Source organism: Emys orbicularis, chromosome 3 (genome assembly GCF_028017835.1).
Source record: "Emys orbicularis isolate rEmyOrb1 chromosome 3, rEmyOrb1.hap1, whole genome shotgun sequence".
Taxonomy (NCBI): Eukaryota; Metazoa; Chordata; order Testudines; family Emydidae; genus Emys; species Emys orbicularis.
Genome location: NC_088685.1, coordinates 24,230,289 through 24,248,926, shown reverse-complemented (window position 1 = coordinate 24,248,926; position 18,638 = coordinate 24,230,289). Strand labels below are relative to the sequence as shown.

Genomic DNA, 18,638 nt, shown 5'->3' with positions numbered 1-18,638 from the left:
CATTTATTCCTACCCTTTGTTTCCCCGCCTTTTAAACCAGTTACTGATCCAGGAGATGACTCCTGTTATCTTATGACACCTGAGTTTCTGTAAGAGCCTTTGGTGAGGGACAATGTCAAAAGCTTTCTTAAAAAAAAAAAAAAGTACATTAAATCAATTGGATCACCCTGATCCACGATTGACACCCTCAAAGAATTCCTCACTATTTACAAAATCAGTGTTGATTCTTCCCCAAATTAGATTTCGCTCACAATTCTGTTCCTTGCTATAATTTCTTCCCAATTGCCTACTACTAAAGTTAGGATGACCTCTGGAACCCTTTTTAAAAAGGGAAACAAAAAACCCAGCATTGACTGGAAGATGGCCAGTGCATCAACTGCAGAGTTGTGTCCTGTTCCTCTTGTAAATTTTGATATAATCAGTTTCATTCTGGAAAGCTTTCAGACACCACAGACCAGAAGATAACAGTGGAAGATATGATGTGCCATGGGAACACAGCCATCCATTTGATGTAAGTGAATCACTTTGCAAAGCGGAAGGGGGGAGACTGACGTTACTAAGAGCAGCACACCCAGATGTTAAGTCAGGCAAGTAGTTTTTATTGCTTCATTTAAGCCAGGACAGCCCCAGAGGGGTTTCCAGGTTTTAGACAGAGGATGAAGAGCCATAAAAGTGTAACATTTTGAGGATTCAGTTGTGACTACAGTTTCAGTGACTCAACAGGAAGTTACATTCCCAACTACACATTGATCCAATGAGCCAGAGATTCTACTAGGAAAGGTTATCTTGGGGGGGGGGGGGGGGGGGTAGTAAATGCAAGAGCACTTCAGACCCCAATAGTCAACTTCAGAACTTTGAAATTCAGCTGTAGTTCTGAGTTTAGTCAAATGTTTGCCTCCACCACTTTGCTTCTGAACTTGGTAATGAGAGATCGGTGCTGATCTTGCTACACATAGAAGCCACATTTTAGCTTTTCAGATAAAGATTAACTCCGCATATCCAGATAGCTTTCCAGATTGACTAGCCAGTCCAGATACCAAACATATTGAGGAAACAATGTGCTTCTACAGTAGGCCAAGAGTTGCTACTGGAATCCATATTACACACCAAGTAGGTAGCCCAATATCCAGAAGTGCTCAGCATTCAGAATCAGAGGGGTAGCCGTGTTAGTCTGAATCTGTAAAAAGCAACCGAGGGTCCTGTGGCACCTTTAAGACTAACAGAAGTATTGGGAGCATAAGCTTTCGTGGGTAAGAACCTCACTTCTTCAGATGCAAGTAATGGAAATCTCCAGAGGCAGGTATAAATCAGAAACTTTCTCCTCCCTTGGTGTTCACACCTCAACTGCTAGCAGAGCACCTCACCCTCCCTGATTGAACTAACCTCGTTATCTCCATACTGATTTATACCTGCCTCTGGAGATTTCCATTACTTGCATCTGAAGAAGTGAGGTGCTTACCCACGAAAGCTTATGCTCCCAATACTTCTGTTAGTCTTAAAGGTGCCACAGGACCCTCTGTTGCTTTTAGCATTCAGAATGCTCATCAACTTCAAAAGGCATCATAGATCACTTACTTCAGAGCCTAGTGTTCAACACTTACAACTGAAAGTTTTGGTCACTGACTGTTAAATTCAAATCAAGGAAGCTCTACAGTGGACGAGGCTCTCAAATCCAATATTAAAAAAATAGGTCAACACAAGGCTTTATTGAAAAAGGTTAGGTTAGCATGTAGTACTGGAAAAGTTTGACTACTTTGTTATACGTCTCTGATGAAGGCAAGTTTTATGACCAGGACTCAGATGGTAGATGATAGAAAGTGAAATGCTCATGTGTCAACTTTATTCTCTCCAAGTTTTATCTGCAACTGGATTGTTCAGTGATATAGAAGAGTTGTGACCTGGCCTATACGGCATATTAATTATGTGGGTAGGATGGTTAGGTACTCTGTAGTTCCCAGCACAGAACACTGCTCCACCTGGGTGCATAGACACAACAACCACATTCCTGAAGTCATGCTACAAGACCTAGCATTGTTTGCTAGCGTTAGGTCCTGTGTACATTAAGATGGAACAGTGTTTTAATTATGGTTGGGAACTGCTATGTTTACAGCTCAGATTAGGCTTTTCTGCACAGAAGTAATCTGAAAGTTTCATTTGATGTTCCATTCATAGGAGAGTGTTCATTATCATGGAACTCTTACAGAAACCTACATCAGCCTTTTTCTAGAAAACTTAGTCACAAAGTAATGTTTGAATTAAACTAGAATGAAGGCTTAACACATAGGGAGGGAATATTGGAGTCCATTAATGTTAGTGTCCTCTGAGAGGAAAGTGTCCAACTTTGACATCAGGAGTCACATCAAGCTAGGTTTGTATGGGAGGAGTCCCTACAGCATTTAGTTAAGGACAATTATTTCAATAGTAATGAGTCCCACACAGTGAAAGACATGCTTAATGTGGACTATATACAAGCCTTGTTCTAGCTAGAATTCAGGTTAGTGCACTTAAAAGCACAGAATTTCAGCTTCATATTTGAGAAGATTTACAGGTTTGTTACACTTGCTGTAACTTGTCTCAGGCTGTTAGAGAACTGTTGAGCTTCCAGCAGCTTCCCAGGGTTGCCATTAGAAGTGTTAATTATTCAGTAGTACTAGGTAAGTCATCCTAGAACAAAGACTGTAAGAACTATGCTTACATTGGTGTCCCTCACCTGGGAAGAGCTCGAGACCACAGAAGGCCCAACATTTTACACCTGTTGTACATCAGCAGCTGGACCGTCACATGGAAAAGCCCCATTTACGATGGGTAGTTTGTGTAACAGAGATTCCTCCTTATACACAGAGATTTAATGGGACAGCTGGACTAGCTAGTTTCCTTGTAAGACATTAGCTGACATGCAGCTCAGAACGATCTCACCTTTGAAATGGTTTTCAACACTGAATACAAGCAAAGCCAGGCTCATTACCAGCCCCTACCAGTCTTTTGCTAGCTTCCACTGTAGCATTCAGCATGTCTGTACCGGAGAATCAATCTAAACTAGCTATCCATCTTTAGAAGCCATGGTTTTTAGACAATGGACGTTGCTAATGCAGTTTCCCCTAACTAGGCTGGGGAAAGCTTGCACCATGCCCTCCTGTAGCCACAGCTATAGATTTGCTAAGGTCCTATGAAGCGTATTACACTGTAAGGATACACTGTTCATGCAGCAGTTCTAAAGATTGGTAGCCATGTGGCAATGTTAACCAGTTAAAATATCATAGGCTACCAACTTCATTGAAATAAACCCGAACAACCCAGGATGACCACAACCCATGCATGCTGGACAGGAACACCACTGCTGTGATCATGTGCTCTATCAGAGGGGAGTCTTTTCCCAAATGTGTGGCCAGGCAAAGCAGAGCAAGGGCCATGCAGTAACATGAAGCACAGTCTCAGAAAGCCAATGGGGAGATGGACCAATCCTGGGTTCTTGAGCCATGTACAGACATGTCCATTCCTACAGCAAGGGACAGTTACTGCCCGAGTCCCCTTAAGCAATGCCAGGAACAGTCTTCTACTTCTGCAGAGCTTAGGAAGCCAGGAAGGTACCAATCTCCATAGTCCACCTAAGTTTCAGGCCCTTCTCACTTTCCACCCCATCACTTCAGAGACTGAGCAGGGAAGGTTGTGCTCGTATCTTACTGTCCTGAATAAACCATCACCTCCTCCAAGGACAGCAGAAAACTCCCTGCTCTCTCCTTGTGGGCAGAGCTCAAAAAAAAGCAGGCAACATACCAACAGGACAAGCTGAGGAACAGGAAATGAATTTCTGTGGCTTCATGCAGCAACATGGCAAGGAGACAAGTTGTCAAGCAGTTTGCATGGCTGCACAGTTGTATCAGGTGAACCCCAAGCATGTTTCACAACCCACTCCTCAGACTAGCGGGTGAGGGAACTAGCTAGAACACTGCTAGCAACAAGCATGTCGGATGGGATCATAGCATACTAGATGGGATCCCAAGCGGGCAGAGGCCTACACAGCAACGCTGTGCTTTCTACACCCATTACCTGAGGTAATCTTATCAAATCAGTAAACTTCATCTTCTGAGTCAAGGGCAGCTTGAGAGGAAAGCCAGCTTTGATCTGTGGTTCTAAGCAGCATTAATTTAAACAGAATAAATGCAAGCATGGGCCAACAGTTACAAGGGAAGTTATTTAGGTACTGAGTCACCAATGTGTTGCCTGAGGCTTTTTGCTTAATTTATTCATTGATTTTGCCTATTGGTGAATTGTCTTTAAACTCTGAGTGTCTTCTAGTTTAGAGTATTCCTGTTATCAGGTTAATGCTAGAGGTCTATATGACCTGCAGATATGCATAAACAGATAAGGGCCTGGTGGTAAGGGAGAACCTACGCCAGCAACGGTGGCCCAAAAGCTGGATAGACCCCAACTGTACTTTGTCTTTGCCAGTAAAAGTGCTGTTAAGAGGTGTCATGCAGGTCACTTCTACCAGGCCATCTCTGCCAGGACAGGATTGGTTATTCCCAGGAATAAAGTGCAGTGTTTTAGTTTCCAAAGTTTGGGCCCATCCACTGTTCTGAGGCCTAATACAGATATTAGATTTCTAGAGTTCAAGTCACATAAGTTAACGGATATGAAGCAGCAGCAGCTGGACTGCAGAGATTGTCCCTACCTAAATTTGAAAGAGCTCCTGGGGTCTCTTCACCACCACCTTTTGTTTTTGATTGCTATGATAATCAAGAGAACTCTGTAGTACTTTGCCTGTACATAAGTGTACTCTGATTTCTCCTACCCTGAAGGGCTTTCAAACACCCATTTCACGATTTCTGTAGCACCCCCTTACTGTAGATTTCCCTTCCCTTTCTGGATTTATTTATTATTAATATTATTTCTGGAACATTTGAAATTCAACCAGGGAGGGACAGTTTGGTTTTCAGGACAGGCCATTTAGCTAAGGACACTGCTCTGTCCTGGTAGGGAAAGTTACACTTTCCTTCCCCTCATGGCATATCCAAGGGGAGGAACAGACTACACAAATAGTGCAGATTCAGATACCGTGTGTTTATAGGATGGGAGAAAGTGGGCACTACATAGGCTTGGTCATGCTCAATAAATAATGCACTTGTTCACACAGAAGTCATACAAGGCATAATTGACTACGTATGTGCCTGGGAGCCAGGTATTGCTTAATTCTAGTCCCGTCTCTGCCACTAACTCGCTGTGTCACCTCGAGTGACTTTTATGAAGTGGGTACACATGCCTGAGAGGTGGGTTTTATGGATTAGTGAGTGTTTACAATCACTTTAATGAAAGGAGTCAGTGCTTTTCCATTTCATTCAAGTTAGACCAACAGAGTGTACTATGGAATGGCTTATGCAATCATCACAGGCGCAAAACCTAACTTTTTAAAACTGCTTTGTATGACTATTTTGCCAACTAGAGACTGAACAGCACTGAAGTGAACTTGCTATTCAGTGCTGACATCTGGTGGCTACAATGGGTAGCCATCTGAAGGAGAACCTAAGTGGCTACACCAATCCGCTCAAATTTGGAGCCCACTTTGAAAATAATCTTTTTAAGGCTGTAGTGAGGTTTTTTTGGGAAGATTTAAAAAAATTCTTTGACCTCCAAATAAAGCTTTGACTGGGGTAGTAAGGAGAGTGTTGACTTGGAGAGCCTAGTTAAAACGGTTTCATTAATCCACCATTGGGAAGGCACATACTCCGTGCCCAGATAAATTGAGGATGATCTATATAGAGATTAGCACTATCAACTCAACAGAATAAACTCTACTCACTGCTGTAGAAACCTGATTTAAGCCTTCTGCAGAAGCTGAAGTCAGCAAGGAACTACAGAAGGAGTGTTTACTATAACTAGGCCATTGACTGAAGCAGTGAGGATTAGGGAAAGTTTTTTTTTTTAAATAGGCATGTTAGCCACTAAGTATTTTATTTAAAATCAATGAGAAAGACACCCACGCAAGAAGGTCTAGGCATGGGAACAAGCCACAACCACATCATTTTCTGTTTTAGCGCCACAGCATGAGCACAAGTACACGACAGAAAAACTTGATTTGGGAGCACTCTTGAAAGTTTTCCCATCTGCACGCTAGCTTTAAGTGGCCATTTCAGAGCAAGGATCTAAACTAGGTTATCGCTTAGCCCAGCCCATGGGAGCGGAGCTTTCCCCCCCCTCGTTTGATTTTTAACTGGGCAGCTGCTTGAGGGGTCTGTTAACAAGGTCTCTCCTCGTGCGGGGAGCCTACAACCGCCTGCATCTGCTAGCCGAGCCCCACGCCCGGCGGTGGACCCCGAGGCCCCTGCCGTTGGCGGAGGAGAGCGCACGGCTTAGCGCTCGGGGGCATTTTCGCCCCCTCGGGACCAGCGGGAGCCTGTCACCGCCGCGGAAAGCAAACCGGCACCGAGGCCAGAGCAAAGCTCCAGCCAGCTGGAGGAGGGGCAGGACCCGGGGAGCGAAGGGCTCCGGCGCGGGCAGCTTCCAGCCAGGCGACGAGGACGCAGGGGCTGCTTTGAAGAAGCCCGGCGGGGCGGGCTGCAGCAGGCTCGGGAAGCCCTGGGTGTCAGCCAGCAGAGCGGGGCAGGGGAGGGTGCGGCGCGGCTCTAATAACCTGTTGAAAGGAGGCAGCTGTGTCAGACTCAGCAGCTCCTGCCAAGGCAGCCGGAGAGCGCTTCCTGCCAGCGCGGGACTGGGAGCCGCGCAACATATGGAGCCGCTTTGGGTAATTGAATGCAGGGGATGAAGTGAAGCAAGCAGCCCTCCCCTCCCCCCCAGCCCGCTTCCAGGGGCCTGGAGCACCAAGAGCCCGCCCCGCTCACAGCCTCTGCTCCCCCACCAAGCGCCAAAGCTGCGCCTGGCTCTGGCCCGGGGGGGGGGGGGCTTCGGAGGGTGTAAAAGGGCTGACCCTCCCCAGAGGAGTTGGGGGAGAGATTGTCCAGCTCCTGTTGCTCCTCTGCATATCCCTTCCCTTCCCCCCCGGCCCAGCGATCGGGCACAACAAATAACCCCCCTCCCCCCGGCCAGCATCCCAGGCCCCGGACTCACCGAGCACGCTGCCTGCAAGAAGAGGGCTAACAACCACACTGCCGACACGTTTATCATCCTCCCTCCTTGGCGGACGCCGCTGCTCTAGAGCCTGGGCTGGGCGCTCCCGGGTTCTCCGCTTCACGTGCTCGCTCAGCCGCCCGCAGCTGCAAAGAGCCGACTTAGCCCAACCCTGGCTTCTAATACGGCCAATGTAACAACCTTCACCTATCACCATCCACCGCCCTCTTCCGGAGCCCCGCCCCTCCAGGCACCGCTCTCAGGGCGAGCACCACCCACTCCTGCCACGCCCCTCCCCGCTCCACCACCTTTAAGCAATCAGCGCTTAATAGCGCTTCCTCAAGGGCTGTTTCCTAACGAAATCACTGCCTCATCATTACCTGCATCACCTACGCAAGATCTTGCTCAACCCTCTAATTTCACACGTCCTTTTAGCTGCGGGCAATCGGCGTTTGCATTGTTCTCCCAGTTAGCCTGTTATTTCATTCCCAGCTTTACTTTGCATAAGAATAATTTCTCCCCCAAACATTTCATTCTCTAGATACCAAAACAAACACACCCAGTTTCCCAGACCTAATCTGGAAAATCCCAGCACGCTCCAGCCCCCCCCCCCCCATTTTTTCCCTTTTCTTTTTAAATGTGCTACACTAGGGAATATTTTTAAAAAGCTGACACATGGTAACAATAGGGAAGCAAAGCCTGAAACAACACACTAATGCAAGGGATGGAGGGAAAGTACCTGCGAAAGCCCTGTGCGGCTCAAAAGCTTGTCTCTCTCACCAACAGAAGTTAGTCTAATAAAATATTATGTCCTTCCTCCCCTTTAAAATATGCATTTTGAATCTTGCATTTCCTGTTTAAGAACTTGGAAGTGAATTTAATCATCCTTTTACCACGTGATGTTTTAATTTAATTATTTATTTTAGCCGCAATTCCCCCCCCCCCCCCTTAGATCTAATTGTGAACAGTCATTATATATGGTCGCTCCCACATCATGTGATCGAATGATATTACAAACCTGCTGAACTGTAATCATTTTTTTTCTCCTGCAAAAACTGAACCACTACTGCATTGTTTTTTACTAGTGAGACAATGGGTGAAGTAATCTCTTTTATTGGACTAACTTCTGCTGGTGAGAGAGCCAAGCTTTCCAGCTCACATAGAACTCTTCATTAAATCATGTTTTTTATACAGTGCTTTTCAGAGGGCTACCTGTTGCCTTTCACTGTTTGCCCAGGACAGTCTTCTCTTACCATCTTTTCATTAGGTAGTCTCATCAGTTTGATTTATTTTAAACAGTGCGGCTGCACTTTGTGTTTTTAATACATTTTAAAATTGTGCTTAAATAATAAAATCATACTAGATTTGTGACAAAAATGCCAGGTCAAAAACTATATTTAAAAAGTGGTCTGTGTAAGACGAGACCTGTACATTATTAAATATTAACTTTTAAATCAAATTTATTTTGTCACTAATTTTCCTGTTTGTATTTTTTTATTTTATTTTATTGCACTTTTCTGAGCTTGGACAGCTAAAATAAAGAAGGTTTGGTTCCAGCAAACAATCCTGCACATGCTTAATCTTACTATTTGTGTTTGCAGGACTGGAGCCTTAGTCAGTTTCTAGTCAATTTCCCTGTCAGGCTTACTGCACAGTGTTGCAGAGTTTGGTGATAAACATAGCAAGGGAATGTTTATGTTTTCAAAGAGCCTATTTCCCATTTGATTTTCTTTTTTTAATCATGACAATATTTCTACTGGATTAAGCTTTTGTAAAAGCTTGTTTTTCCAAAACCTACTACTGTGCTATGATGGTGTCTCTTTACAGAATACTTTTAACCTTCAGCTGAGAATCTTAAAAGGAATTTACAAGTGTGTGTGTGGGGGGGAATATTCTGCTACCACTGAAGTTAACAAAACACTCACTGATTTCAAGGAGGGTAATTTGGTCCCACAACAACCACATTTTATATTACAGTAAGGTAAAGTGAAGCTAAATGAGATGGTAGGGCAATAGCACTGGGGAGGGGAATTCCTCATCCTTGCCATCCACAGTCCCCAGCATAGGAGGTGTGTATGAAGGGTAGCCAGGAAAAGGGGATGTGGAGGAAATATTGCTGTGATCTGGGGATCCCTGGCTGGAGAAATTACCCTTGCAGCCCTGGGCAGGTATCAAAGACTGGGGGAGGCTGAGCCTCTCCAAACAGCCCTCCATTGCCCTGCCCACACACTGCCTCCAGACCCCCTCCTGCTTCCCACCGTCGCTCTGCGGCTCTTCCCATGTGGCTGGGGCCGGGGCTAGTGGGGGCTGGCCTGCAGTCAGGGACTCCGGACGGCTGGAGCTGGCGTTCTGGGGCTAGAGGCCATGCCACCCGCCCACACGGTGCTCTGGGGGTGGGGGCTGCACCGCCCACCCAACACTCCGGAGTTGGGGGCTGCGCCACGCGCCTTCCTGGCGCTCTGGGGCTGGGGGCCATGTGGGGGAGCTCTAGGCTTCAGCAGGGGAAGGGGGTGAGGGGGTGGGGTGGGGCCTCAGGCAGAAGGGGTGGACCGGGCTGGGGGCTAGTCTCCCAGCCATGCCTGCAACAACTTAGATCAGCTCTGAGGTTGATTTTCAGAAAGGGATAAACAAATAACACACAAACTAAGGGTCACCCAATGAAATTAATAGGCAGCAAGTTTAAAACAATATAAAGAAGTACTTCTTCCCACAATCTACAGTCAACCTCTGGAACTTGCTGCCAGGGGATGTTACGAAGGCCAAAAGTATAACTGGGTTCAAAAAAGAACTGGATAAATTCATGGAGGATAGATCCATCAATGGCCATTACATAAGATAGTCAGGGACACAACTGCATGCACTGGGTGTCCCTAAACCTCTGACTGTCAGAAGCTGGGATTGGATAACAGGGGATGGATCATTTGATAATTTGCCTTATTCTGTTCATTCCCTCTGAAGCATCTGACATTGGCCACTGTTGGAAGACTGGATACTTGGCTAGACAGACCAGTGGTCTGACCCAATAGGTCCATTCTTAAAAGTATCCTGCTACAGAAAGAGAATCTGCTTCCACAACTGTCATCCAAAAGCTTAATAGACCCATGAATATATTTCAGTGTTGCCGAAACTGAAGGTCTCATGTGACCTTCTCATAAGAGAACTAGAGAAAAATAGCTTAGACAAACCTACTATAAGGTGGGTGCAAAACTGGTTGGAAAAGCATACTCAGAGAGTAGTTATCAGTGGTTCACAACCAAGCTGGAAGGGCATATCAAGTGGGGTCCCCCAGGGATCTTTCCTTGTTTTGGTTCTGTTCAGTATCTTCATAAATGATTTGAATATGGCATAGAGAGTACACTTAAACTTTGTAGACAATACCAAGCTTGGAGGGCTTGTGAGCACTTTAGAGGACAGGATTAGAATTCAAAATGATCTTGACAAATTGGAGAAATGGTCTGAAATAAATAGGATGAAAATCAATAAGGACAGATGCAAAGTAGTACACTTAGGAAGGAATAATCAATTGCACAAATACAAAAAGGGAAACAACTGCCTAGGAAGGAGTACTGCAGAAAAGGATTTGGGGGTTATAGTGGATCACAAACTAAATGTGAGTCAACAATGGAATACTGTTGCAAAAGAAGCAAACATCTGGGATGTATTAGCAGGAGAGTTGTAAGCAAGACAGGAGAAGTAATTCTTCCATTCTACTCAGCACTGATAAGGGCTCAGCTGGAGTAGCGTCCCCGGTTTGGGGCACCGCACTTTGGGAAAGATGTGGACAAATTGGAGAAAGTCCAGAGGAGAGCAATGAAAATGATTAAAGGTCTAGTAAACATGACCTATTAGGGAAGATTGAAAAAAACTGGGTTTGTTTAATCTGGAGAAGAGAAGACTGAGGCGGGGACATGATAATAGTCTTTAAGTATGTAAAAGTTTTTTTATAAAGAGGAGAGTGATAAATTGTTTCCCTTAACCACTGAGGACAGGATAAGAAGCAATGGGCTTATATTGCAGCAAGGCAGGTTTAGGTTGGACATTAGGACAAGCTTCCTGTCAGGGTGGTTAAGCACTGGAATAAATTGCCTCAGGAGGTTGTGGAATCTCCATTATTGGAGGTTTTTATGAACAGGTTAGGCAAACACGTGCCAGGGATAATACTTAGTCCTGCCTTAGTGCAGGAGACTGGACTAGATGACATATCGAGGTCCCTTCCAACCCTACATTTGTATGATTTTGTTGCAAGTCTTGCAAAATGTTTGTTTCTTTAAAAAACAAAACAAACTTTCACATGCCCTTCCTATTCCTGGCTTCAATCTTGTTGTATTCCCCTTAGTCAGACTGCCAACAATGAAGCTGAAGCCAGGCCAGATGGCCACAATTTCCCTACACCCTCTGTATGTGGAAATGAGACTGCCCTAAAAAGATGGCCACCAACTACCTGGGTGGAACTGGAGCACGGGGGCAGGGGGGAAGCGTTTGGTGGCCTGGAGCACGGTGAGGAGTCGGTGGGGGGGGGTTGGGTTGGGTTGGGTGGCTTGGAGCACGGTGGGGAGTCGGGGTGGATGGCCTGAAGCACAGTGGGGAGTCGGGTAGGGTTGCAAACTTTCTAATTGCACAAAACCGAACACTCTTGCCCCCTTCCCCGATGCTCTGCCCTTTCCCTGCCCCTTTCCCGAGGCCCCACTGCTGCCCCTCCCTTTCTCCGAGGCTCCACCACTGGCACCGCCCCACAGCTCCCATTGGCGATGGTTCCTGGGTCACGCAGAGACCCTCTGGCTGCCCCTGCACCTAGGAACCGGACTTGCCGGCCGCTTCTGGGAGCTGCACAGAGCCAGGGCAGGTAGGGAGCCTGCCTTAACCCCGCTTTGCTGCCGACTGGACTTTTGGCCTATTAAATCTCCTGGATTGATTTCAACAGCAACCAGCAGATTGAGGCTGATTCTGGGAGACTTCCGGCCAATCCGGGAGGGTTGGCAACCCTACATGGGCATAGTAGCCTCGGGCAGACACAGAGCGGCGGGGGCAGGAGCTGTGCTTCGTGGCGGTGATCAGCTCCTCACCATGAAGCACAGCTCCTACTAGCAGCACCAGCCTCCTCCCAGGGTGGGGGGGCTGAGGGTGGACCTTAGCTCCCCCTTGCCATGGGCCCCACCCCTGCTCCTCCTCTGCCCCCTGAGGCCCCACTCCCTGGCCAGGCTGGAAGCTGGAGCCGGTCCATGGTCAGAATCATCTAGGGAGCCTGGGCTGCTGTGGGGAGCCCTGGACCCTCCGCGTGCCCTGGGCAGCATGGCCTGGGAGGGTGGGGACCCAGGTCTGGGGCTGCTCTCAGGCCCCCCGGCCTCCTGCCCAGTGCCAATGGAGAGTCGAGGGCTCTCCACAGCAGCCCGGGCTCCCTGGGCAGTTCTTCTATGGCCTGGCTCCAATTTCCCACCTGGCCAAGGGGCGGGGACTCAGGGAGAAGAGCAGGAGCAGGGCCCAGTGGGAAGAGGAGGAGCATGGGTGGACCTACAGTTCTGGCACTGGTGGGGCCCCTCACTTCGGGTGCTCCTGGTTCTGGTGCTCCTACCAGGGCCCTCAAATTGGCTGGGGCCCATGGGCCTGGGCCTCATGCGCCCGTGTGTTAATCTGCCACAGCTGTTAGCTGTCCTGAATTACAACTCAGCTCTAGGAGCTGGGCTGGGGACACCTGAATGTTGGAGATAAAACCTACTTGAACTCTTATACATACCCCAGAAGGCGGTACTGGGTTGCCAATGGTGCCATCGTGCCAGGCCCACACTCGGAAGGTTGCCAGGCAGGAGTGCCAGAAGCTCCCTAGAACGGGGGAGGAGGAGTGGGGGGAATCGGTGCCTGGACCATGGCCCCACCCCCTGCTCTGCCCCTCCCACTCTGAGGCCCTGCCCTCACCCTGCCGCTCCTTCCGAGGCCCTCCCCACCGCTTGCTCCTCTCCGCTGCCTCCCCCCTTGCTCACCCTTAAGGCAGGGGGAAATGAAGGGACCATGGCCCGCTGCCCCCCGCCCCGCATTCCGGCTCCCCTGTTGCCAGTTGTCCAGTTTTCGACTGGAAGGTTCGGTTGAAAAGTGGACCTGGCAATGTCTGGTCACAGGGGTAACCGCAATCAGCCTCCCCACCATGAGGGCAGGAAGAGCAGCTGCTGCTGCCTAGAGGAGCTGCAGCTCAGCTGGAGAGAGAGAGAACTGGCTCCCAAGGACCTGGCTCCAGCGGAGAGAGGTAGGTACTGGCTCCACACTGCCCCGGCGGGGGAGAGGGGGTGGACGCTGTATGCCTCCACCCCCTGCCCTCTGTGCTTGCCCCCCAGCCCCTGCCTTGCTCCAGGGACCTATCCCCCACCCTGCCCTGCTGTGCTTGTCCCTGGCCTCTGCCTCACTCTGGAGACCCATCCTCCCACCCCACCCCACTGTGCTTGCCCCAGCCCCTGCCTCACTCAAGGACTGACTTCCCCGCACACCTTGCTATGCTTGCCCCTGGCCCTTGCCTTGCTCTGGGGACTGATCCCGCTCCTGTCTTTTACAATCATTCCCCCTGGGGGCCCTGCCAGAAGGGCTGGGACTTGAGGGGCTAAAGAAGAGGTGTTTGCACTCTGTCAGAGTTAATACATCAGACCCCCACAAACAGGGGTATCTGAAGTGCTCAGGTCTGAGTAAATGATTGAAAGAACCCAGAGGGAGCTGAGGGCAGCGCACCTAATGGGCCACAAGACGGTGTGCTCGAAGGTGGTCTCCTATGACCCAGAGTTTGGGTGGGCTGGAGCACTGGGAGAGTTGTGGGGGTGGGGTAGGATGGAGTGAGAGGGGGCTGGGACTGGTGTGGGTAGCAGCTGTTGAATAAAGAGACTCAGGAGATCAGGGTGAGGGTTTATAGCTGAGCAAACTTTATTTTTTGCTAGCCTTGAGCTTTTATACTTCTCCTTTTCGGGCCCCCTAGTGGCCTCTCTTGTGGCTTGGGGCAACCACAAAAACCACATCCTCCCTTTTGAAGTCAACAGCAATAAAACACTAATCCAACCAGTCATTAACCATCAACACAAAATATAAACAAACAAGGCTAGGAAGGAGCCTGCCCAAACCTTTGGTATCGTCTCAGGGGACTATTCTGCCTCAGTAAAACACTGGGGCACAGATGCACAAAGGGACTTGGATGCCTAGAAAACCATTGGGATCCACAAAGCCTGAGTTAGGCACCCATGCTCCCTGTACAGTGAGTGGGGAGAGATGATCGCCTTAGAATGGGATCCACCAAAACCAGCATGCTAGGTGGGGAGCCCCCAGAGCTGGCCAATGGGAGATACTGATGTGAGGGTGTGTCCTAAGCACGAATCCCCCTCTGGTATTTAGGCACCTATATCTGGGTTGGACATAGGCACCTCCCTCTGCTTGGGATTGACAGCCATGAAGTCTCTCCTGGTATCAAGTATCTAAGATGTTTTCTGCAACTAATGAAGGAGGAAGTTATATATATATATATATATAACTTAGCCCAACACTCATGCAGCAGGTGGGAAACAGGGGTTCAATTTCCCCATTTGCCTGATGGGAGAAAATATTTGAACTGAGGTCTCCCACCTCCCTGGAGCGTGCCTGGGCTCTGGGGTATTCTGATGTGGGGCTCTGCTTTTCCTGTTGAGGTTGTTCCATTTTTATAAATAATTAAAGTGATTGGAGGTGAGGGACTGGACGCTGGGTCTCCTATATGGGTGCTCTAACCACCAGACTGTAGAATCATGCTCACTCTATCTCCAGCCCACTGACTGTTTAAGTATTTATCTCAAGTGGAACAGCTTCAACAGGAGTGACTGAGAGACCTCCTCTCCAGCCTTTTCACATACATCGAACTATCCCATAGCTCAGTGGTCAGGGGACCGTCTTGAGAGCTAGAAAACCCCTGTGCACATCTTTTGTCCCCATTAGGTAGACAGGAGAATTGAACCTTGGTCTCCTACATCCTGGTTTATTGCTGGCCTACAAACTATAAGGGAGGTGGTTTCTCCTGCAGCTGGATTTTGAATGGGCCCTGATCTGGTAGGCATGCCCTGAACACACCTACTGGATCAGGCCCCACAGGAGAATGACTTTCTGCACTGCTTTGAGGATCCTGCTCGGACTTAGGTGTGAGATGGGCATACCCATACTTGGAGTGAGGCAGAAGTGTGCATGCCCAGAGGCAGAAACTGAAGCACCTAGGGGACTTTTAGAGTAAAAATGTAGGTGCCAAGGGATAATAGGCACCTACAGGTTTATGTAGCAGCTGAGCAGGAGTTTTGAGGAACTCAGTGGCGCCTAAATTTTGGACTTAGGCACCTGTCCTTTTATGGATCTGGATCTCAGCTGCTAAACTGAATTATTTGATTTCTCAAGGTCTGATATAAGCTTTTAGAAACAGGGAGGGCTGTCTTTCTCCAGCTGGGTATGTCCTCTTGCAGATGGAGTCTGGAGGACATGTGGGTTGCTGTACATGAGTTGGTGAGGCATTGATCATAGGAAGAGATCTGAATGCTTCAGCTGGTGAAACAACCAGGTTTTGATGGATGATACCTCAGGCACTCGAGCAAGGTAAGACTGATAGGCTTTAAGTCCAGAAGGGACCAGGAGTCAGACCTCCTGCATGACACATGCCGTAGAATTTCACACAGTACTTTCTGCATCAAGCCTGCAATTTCTGGTAAGATGACGGGCTATTTGCCTGTGCTTGTACTGTGCTTTTTCTTGAGAGTCTTATACCCAAATGTGTCTATCAATTCAGCTATAGTTTGATTCTGTGGGGGTCTGTCAAAATTTCTCATAAGAGGGCTTTGATGTTTTCTTATTTCCTCTGTTGTTTCAAGAAGTCAGGCCAATGAGAGTCTAACACTGAAGGGGACACAGACGTAACTTTCTACCCACCAGCTACTCAGCCGTGTGGAATTCATTGGTCAGAGAAGTTGACTGGATGCTAGCAGGGCCAGATAAGGAGCTGTGGATTTTGTAAAAAGTTGTGTCACTGATTATATTGTGCGTTCTGCTTCCCCATTGCTCCATGGAAACCAGGGACTGGATGCAACATGGGTCAAATTGTAGGTATTTGCAAACTTTCTAAAATTCACTGATGAAAACTGAGAACCGTTATCAGAGAAGACTTGTAGTGGGATTCCATATTGATTAAACCAGGATTTCATCTTATCAACGACTCCATTTGATGTAGTGATCAGCAACTAATCTTTATCAATGAATCTTGAGAAGTTGCCAATCACTAGAAGTTAGATTGCATTATCCAGCTGGAAAAGATCTGTAGTTACTTTCTGATATGGTCTTTCTAGTAAAGTGGATGTTAAAAAATAGTTTTGGAGCTGGTTCTTAGGGGACTGCAGCTATCACAGTTCTCAAATCATAGAATATCAGGGTTGGAAGGGACCTCAGGAGGTCATCTAGTCCAACCCCCTGCTCAAAGCAGAACCAATCCCCAGACAGATTTTTACCCCAGTTCCCTAAATTGCCCCCTCAAGGATTGAACTCACAACCCTGGGTTTAGCAGGCCAACAAGGCTCTGTTGTAGCTATGTGCTAAGGTTGGGGTTGCCAGACAGACTATTAAGTACTCTCTGCATTTTGTAATGCCTTGGCAGCTCTCATTCAGTTAATCAACAATGTCCTCTTGTGCAATGATGCACAATGAGGTCCTTTTGTGTATTGTGCAGTAATGTCAATATAACTAGTCCTGACTCCTTCAACAGCAGACCACAATTTAGGGTAAGATCACCTGAAACCCCCCACTATGGTTTCATAGGGTATGTCTATGATGCAGCTGAGAGAAAGCCTCCCAGCCTGGGTAGACAGACTCACACTAGCAAGGCTTGAGCTACTGTGCTAAAAATAGCTGGGTGGCTATTGTGGCTTCCGTGGAGACTCAGGCTAGCCTACGGGGGCCACGTAGGCTAGAGCTTGCATCTCTAGCTTGAGTCTCTGCCAGAACGGCAATGGCCACACAGCTATTTTTAGCACACTATCTGGAAGCCAGCTAGTGTGAGTCTGTCTTCCTGTGCTGGGAGTATAGACCTATCCATAGTGATACCTGCCTTGGCTTGTTTTGTCCAGCCCTCTTTGCAATGAGTCATGACTTCTTTGAGCAATTCCATCGGTCTCTTGCTTGTCTTTCACTTCCTGGGAGTGCGAAACAGGTTTGTTTGGTTTTTCCCCTGGGTTTGAATGTGTAGTTAGCTCTAGGATGGAATATTGTTCCTTTTTTCCTGGTGGAAAATGGTGAACATTTTGTTCTTGTCCAAAGCAGAGATGTCTTGCAAAACCCAACAAGAGCCTTCTCAGTTTGCACATAGTGAACTGAGCTAAGCCTCAGCTGTAGCTTAACTAAGCTCCTTAAGTACTATGAGTTCAGATCCTGACAGTGTCAATTCTGTATCTTCTTCTGAGGAAGATAATTCAGACGTATCCATTGACTTTATCTGGGTCCTGCTGATGAGACCTTCAGCACTGAGGAAGTTTCTGGGTCAACACTGAAAATCACATATGTACAGAGACACATAGACTAGTGATAAAGAAGATAAGAACAGCCATACTGGGTCAGACCAATGGTCCATCTAGCCCATTATCCCGTCTTCTGACACTGGCCAATGCCAGGTGCTTTCAGAGGGAATGAACAGAACAGGTAATCATCAAGTGATCCATCCCCTGTCATCTAGTCCCAGCTTCTGGCAATCAGAGACTAGGGCCACCCAGACCATCTTGTGTCCCTGATCATCTTGGCTAATAGCTATTGATGGACCTAGCCTCCAAGAACTTACCTAATTCTTTTTTGAACCCCATTATAGTTGTGACTTTTTGATATGCTCCCATGTCATTAGCCAAACATTTCTCTTCCTATTCCAGTAGAACTTCCTTGACAGAAGACCAGCTGCACTCCACACCCATATGCTTCCCGCAGCTCCCATTGGCCAGGAACAGTGACCCGCGGCCACTGGGAGCTGCGAGCGGCTGTACCTGCAGACGATCAGGTAAACAAAGCGTCTTGTGGCCCACCAGGGGCTTACCCTGAACAAGCCACGAACCAAGTTTGGGAACCCCTGCTCTAAATAAATATGAGTGCAAACTGGGATTTGCACAGGAAATGAAACAGCACAATTCAGCTTTGCACAGAAGGTGCACAAGAGCAGTGCTGCTAGGGGCTTCACTGAGCAGAAGGCAGGCACACTGGGACTGTGGAGGCCTACTTCAGTAGTCTTCAGAGGGTGGCTCAACAGTTCTCTACCATCTGCCCCTCCCCTCATGCATCTGTCCAGTGTCCAGCTGGGTGCTGGGCTGAGGATTTAGCCCCTACTGATCCTATATAGTAAACAGGGCAGTGCTTCTGTCATTAATTAGCTAGGGGGTAGATTATTGGAGTCCTGGGTTCTGTTCCTGACTCAGCAACTGTGCAACCTTGGGGCAAGAAACTTCAGGTTTCCGTGCCTCAGTTTCCCTATCTGTAACATAGAGACAATAGCATATATTCACTTTGTGATTCTTAGATGAAAAGTACTATGTAACCCTGACCTTATAACTGGATTTGTGTGGGCACATCCCTGC

General features: G+C 47.8%; 1 protein-coding gene across 1 annotated transcript in view; it reads right to left on the bottom strand.

The window, feature by feature from the left end:
• SDC1 (syndecan 1) overlaps positions 1-7,279 on the bottom strand; it is a 32,072-nt gene extending 24,793 nt beyond the window's left edge. Inside the window, exons 1-2 of the mRNA XM_065400746.1 lie at positions 7,063-7,279; positions 4,048-4,130 (exon numbers count right to left, since the gene is read on the bottom strand). Coding sequence (XP_065256818.1) covers positions 4,048-4,130; positions 7,063-7,279 — 300 coding nt within the window. The remainder of the gene's footprint in view (positions 1-4,047; positions 4,131-7,062) is intronic.
• Between the last annotated feature and the right edge of the window lie 11,359 nt (positions 7,280-18,638).